This window comes from Branchiostoma belcheri, unplaced genomic scaffold, assembly GCF_001625305.1.
Source record: "Branchiostoma belcheri isolate BF01 breed outbred unplaced genomic scaffold, Haploidv18h27 scaffold39, whole genome shotgun sequence".
Lineage (NCBI taxonomy): Eukaryota > Metazoa > Chordata > Leptocardii > Amphioxiformes > Branchiostomatidae > Branchiostoma > Branchiostoma belcheri.
In genome coordinates, this window is record NW_017804009.1 from 191992 (window position 1) to 196952 (window position 4961).

Consider the following 4961-nt stretch of genomic DNA (forward strand, 5'->3'; position numbering starts at 1 on the left):
CACCGGCACTGAGGCATCGGGAAACCCAGGCGGCGTGTCTGATTACACCGGTGGGTTGATCAATACCACGCCTTGGATGTGTCATTTCGTACTAAATCATCATTAGGCCACAGCAAGTAATCTCCAAGCAGATCCCTATCGGTGGCAAAAAGACAGTATCAAATTGGCCAGGCAGTATCCATTAGCCAGAGAAGGTCCGCGGCCACCGACGGGTCAGGTTGGTGGGGGTCAGGACAAAAAAAGGCCATATATAAAAAGGTAACGATCATTCCCCCACAACCTCTGCTTGGAGAGTAACAGCAAGCACATTTTATAGATAACACCCTCTGCAGACTTCAAATCTAATGCGATAGGGCGAAAAAAGGTGATCCCAAAAAACAAGATCCCTACATTTTCAAATGTTTCACATCATAGACCAAGAAATGATACCTATCTTGTGCTACGTTTACTGTTAACTATTACAACATTCACTGAAACAACTTTACAAATGCATTTGATTCACTGGGAAAATCACACATAAAGGAATGAAACACATGATTGCATAAAAGTAAACCTTGTTTAACAAGAAATGATATCCTATATGTTGTACTAAGTTTACGTACTGCCAACTATTACAACATCAATTTCTCACTGAAACAACTTTACAAATGCATTTGATTCACTGGGAAAATCACACATAAAAGGAATGAAATACATCATTGCGTCAAAGTAAAAGTCAGAACAATAAATCAGAGCCTTCTCATGTTTCCTCTCTTCATATTTAGGCCACAAAAGTAAATTTTATGGATGACATCTACAGACTCTAAATCTAATGCGATAGGGTTTTAAAAAAAGGTGGGCCAGAAAAACAAGATCCCTACATTTTCAAATTTTTACATCACAAACCTTGTCAAACAAGAAATTATACCTATTCTGTGCTAAGTTTACTGCCAACTATTACAACGTCCATTTGTCACAGAAACAACTTTGAAAAATAAAAGATCTCAATCATTGTATGAAGGGTTTTGATTCAGTGGGAACATCACATATACACAGCCACCATCACATATATGAATTAAAAAGAAATTAAATACATCACTGCATCAAAGTAAAAGACAAAACAATAAATCAGAGCCTTGTCTTGTCTCCTCTCTTCATATTTATCTGTCATCCACCTTCCGGCATGGCAACAGACATCTTTGTCCATTTTCGGCATGTTGACCACTGTCAGAGGGCAACAAAATTTCTCTTAGCATGAAAGTTCATCTGTGTTGGTACACGTCATTATGGAGGTAATTCCCACTTCATTGTAGTGTTGGTAGTTAAAGTTTAGTCTCAAAATTTCTCGTTTTTTTTTTCTTTAAAAAATGCGCGATATGATAGCATCCATAGAAATTACTTACTGTGGCCTTAGGCCCCCACGCCGGCATTTCCAATGACTCTGCTAGTACTCCTTGATTTGATGAATGGTACACCAGGGCAGACTTTGAGAGATGGTCTCTCTTCTGAAATTTCACGCCGACCTACACAAATGTAGATGATATAATTTCTCGGAATCCAAGTTTAACCTTTAGTGCACTCACGTACACACATTCATGTATTGATGTGAAGAGCCCATCCGTAGAAACTACCAGATCAGGTTGGATCATATAAATTCTGATTTAGGAAGAATCGAAGATGAGAAACATTTTGAAATAGAATGTAAACTAGAGAGGCCGACATTTGCTTGGGAGCAAATACAGCATATTTCAGTCCATCTCCCTCCCACGCAAAAGTGGACTATTCCAAACTTACCCCAGTGTAAAACTGGCAAAGATTCTCAAATAAATGAATTATATAGTAGCTATGTAATTGAGAACAAAGATGCAAGAACAAGCACATTGAATCTCGAAAGATTTACTAATCTTATTACAGGTATGCAAATACTAACAATGATGAGATTTGATACATTTTGAAGGTCTTAGGCACATAAAATTGAATGTGTGGGTCATTATGCACGACTTACGTGCAATGTGACCCCAGGTAACCCGCAATGGAACACGTGTTCCATGGATGGAACAGGCCATTCTTTAGATAGAACATGGAACGGGTATAGCACTTTTGGCCCCTTTTTTGCTGAAAATAGCCATTAAAGTCCCCCAAATGAGTCATTTGGAAGTGGTGTATGCCAAATATGTGACTGCTATTCTGTAGACACATGTTCAAGGTACCCTTATACCGAATTTCAGATCATTCGGTTGTAAAACCAGGGCTCAGGATCCAAAAATCCATTTTTTGGCGAAAAATGCCCCAAAAAACCTTCATAAAAAATTGTCAAAGGCATGTATCAAAAAAATGAAAAAAAAACGCCTGGGGGTATTGGCCCACTCTACCTCCATGCCAAATTTCAAGTCATTTGGCTGAATGATGGCGGAGTTGAATCCCTTTGACTGTTTGGCAGGAGAAGGAGGAGGAGAAGAAACATGAGGGAACACAATATATTTCATCCATACCATGGTATGGACTGAAATATAACTATACAACAAAGAGAGAGCAGATCTTTATAATCTGATACAATCCATGTTCCCCTTCTTTATACATCTAAGCTGTACAGATAAATTCATATGTCTAATGAGCTTAGACAAACCTTCTGTATTGAAACATACCTGTTCTTACCTTTTTTCCATTACTAAGAAACGAGAAGAAACCGAATTTACTTAATTGTAGCTAGTATACAATGTAACGTTATCTGTATTCCATCCTTTTCTTGTGACCTGTACTGAACCCAGTGGGTATGTGTGTACAATTAAGGTCTTCATTCATTCATTGAGATATTTTTTGATTAAACGGTTTCAGATAGAATAAGAGCCCGAATAGATACAATGGATATATTCCCTCGGTACCGGGCTTGTATTGGAGACAGACTTGTGTCGCCATCTCACTGGCCCATTCGTGCCTTTCGCATATAAATCGTTTATTAAGTTTCGCACATAAATCGTTTACAAAGCAATCGAACGGTCGAAACAGCATGCATAAAACATTACGTGTAACTTTTATGATATGACGTGGCCTGGTCAAATAATACATAGCAGCAAATTCTATATAGCTATCCCATTGCAAAGTAGAAAAAAATCAATACATAGAAGTATCGCGTAATTCTACTTCCTTTCATTTAGGTTCCAATTTTCTCTCAAAGATCAATTTTTATCACGATTTCCGACCGTAAGTCTTTGTTAGTTGGACACGTACGGAAGGGCGAAACTGGAATTTAAATCGAATCGATCAGGAGCTAGGAGTCGGTTTGGTTAGGCCACAGCAAGTAAATTATATGGATGACATCCTCCGCAGACTACAAATCTAATGCGAGCGGGCGAAAAAAAACAAGGCGGGCCGAAAAAAATCAAGGTTCCTACAATTTAAAATTTGGACTCAAACATTGTACAAATGGTTTTGATTCAGTGGGAACATGACATATACACAGCCAACATCACATATCACTGCATCAAAGTACGAAACAAAACATTAAATCAGCCTTTTCTTGTCTCCTCTCTTCATAGTTATCTGCCATCCACCTTCCGGCATGGCAACAGACATCTTGGCCCATTTTCGGCATGGTGACCACTGTCAGAAGGCAACAATTTTTTTTTCCAAAATCAGGCGAAAATTAATGCGCGCGCTGATGTCATCCATAAAAATTACTAGCTGTGGCCTTAGCGGTAAAATCAGGTTGGAAGAAACTCAGCTGCCAGAAAGAGAGAGAAAACTCTCTGTGTGTTCGTTTCCTCTGCGTTTGTTCTGCAAATACTGAAGCGGAAAAGCTGGCCACTCGGAATGCTAAAAAGCGACCCCAATTGGGTAGAAATTGGCCTACTTGACCCCATGCATATGTATCTTGGCACAGAAACACAGAAGAAAACGTCGTACTAAGACTGAGAAAAGGTCTGAAAGCTGGCGTCTGGGGTCCATGCATACCACCAGTAGTGCGCTATGTTTTGAATCATTCAACGTAACGTGAAAATTCTTGGGACACGGTGGATATATTATATAAAGAGAAATCATCTCACGGTGCCCCCCACATTATTGGTAGAACTTACTAGAAGCGATATCGCATTTTCCGGCCGCGTGGGCAAAATTACTGAGCCAAGGGTCTCTCGGAGAGGATTTCTGGTGACGTGATGGTACTGAGGCGTGAAAGCAGCAGATGACACTAGGTAGAAGCACTAATAATAGTTCTGGGGGAAGCCAATAGCCGCGGGGGCAATCGTGGGTATAATTTGGGTATACACCACGTGATCGTGCCAGTCGCCCAAATGCGCGTGAGAGAGTGCCGCAGTGTGTGTACAGAGTACGGGACATGTCAGGCTGGCAACAACATGGCGAAGGAACTGCTAGAAGAGATCACGGAACGCTTCCTGGTGTGCAGCGTGTGTCTTGAGGAATACGACGAGCCGAAGACGCTCCCCTGCTCTCACTGCTTCTGCCGGAAGTGTCTTGAGAACGTCTTAGATTCTGCCAAGGAGGGACGGAAGCGTACGAGACTGTGCTGTCCTTCGTGCCGCCAGGAGGCAAGGCTGTATGGGAGGGGCGTGCAGGAATTGGAGGACAGTCAGTTTTTGAGAAAACTTCAGAAAGTGGTGTCGAGTCGGACTGCTATGCTTGGAGACGCTGCGAGGGCGTGTTGTGGGCTGTGTCAGTGTAAGGAGGCGGCGGCTACCGCGTTCTGTAAGGGCTGCGAGCACTATCTCTGCGAGGATTGCTCCCACACGCACAGGGTCATATCCGACGCCGCCAGCGAACATGAGCTGCTGCAGGTGTCGGGGCAGGAGTGCCCGCCGGCCGAAGGAACCTCCACGCCGACCCGGTCAACCGAAGAACAACGGCAAATCCACTTGTTCCTGTGTGCACCGTGCGAGTTACTGGTATGCCTGCACTGCGTGGTGACGTCCCACAGGGGGCACGCCTATGTCGAGCTTCGCGAGGCGATTCAGCGGGAGAGGCGACTG

The 4961-nt window shown here is 42.5% G+C and overlaps 1 protein-coding gene across 1 annotated transcript in view; it reads left to right on the forward strand.

Moving 5' to 3' along the window:
- The first annotated feature begins 4283 nt into the window (after positions 1–4283).
- LOC109476674 (E3 ubiquitin-protein ligase TRIM56-like) overlaps positions 4284–4961 on the forward strand; it is a 928-nt gene continuing 250 nt past the window's right edge. Inside the window, exon 1 of the mRNA XM_019777681.1 lies at positions 4284–4954. Coding sequence (XP_019633240.1) covers positions 4332–4954 — 623 coding nt within the window. The 5' untranslated portion in view covers positions 4284–4331. The remainder of the gene's footprint in view (positions 4955–4961) is intronic.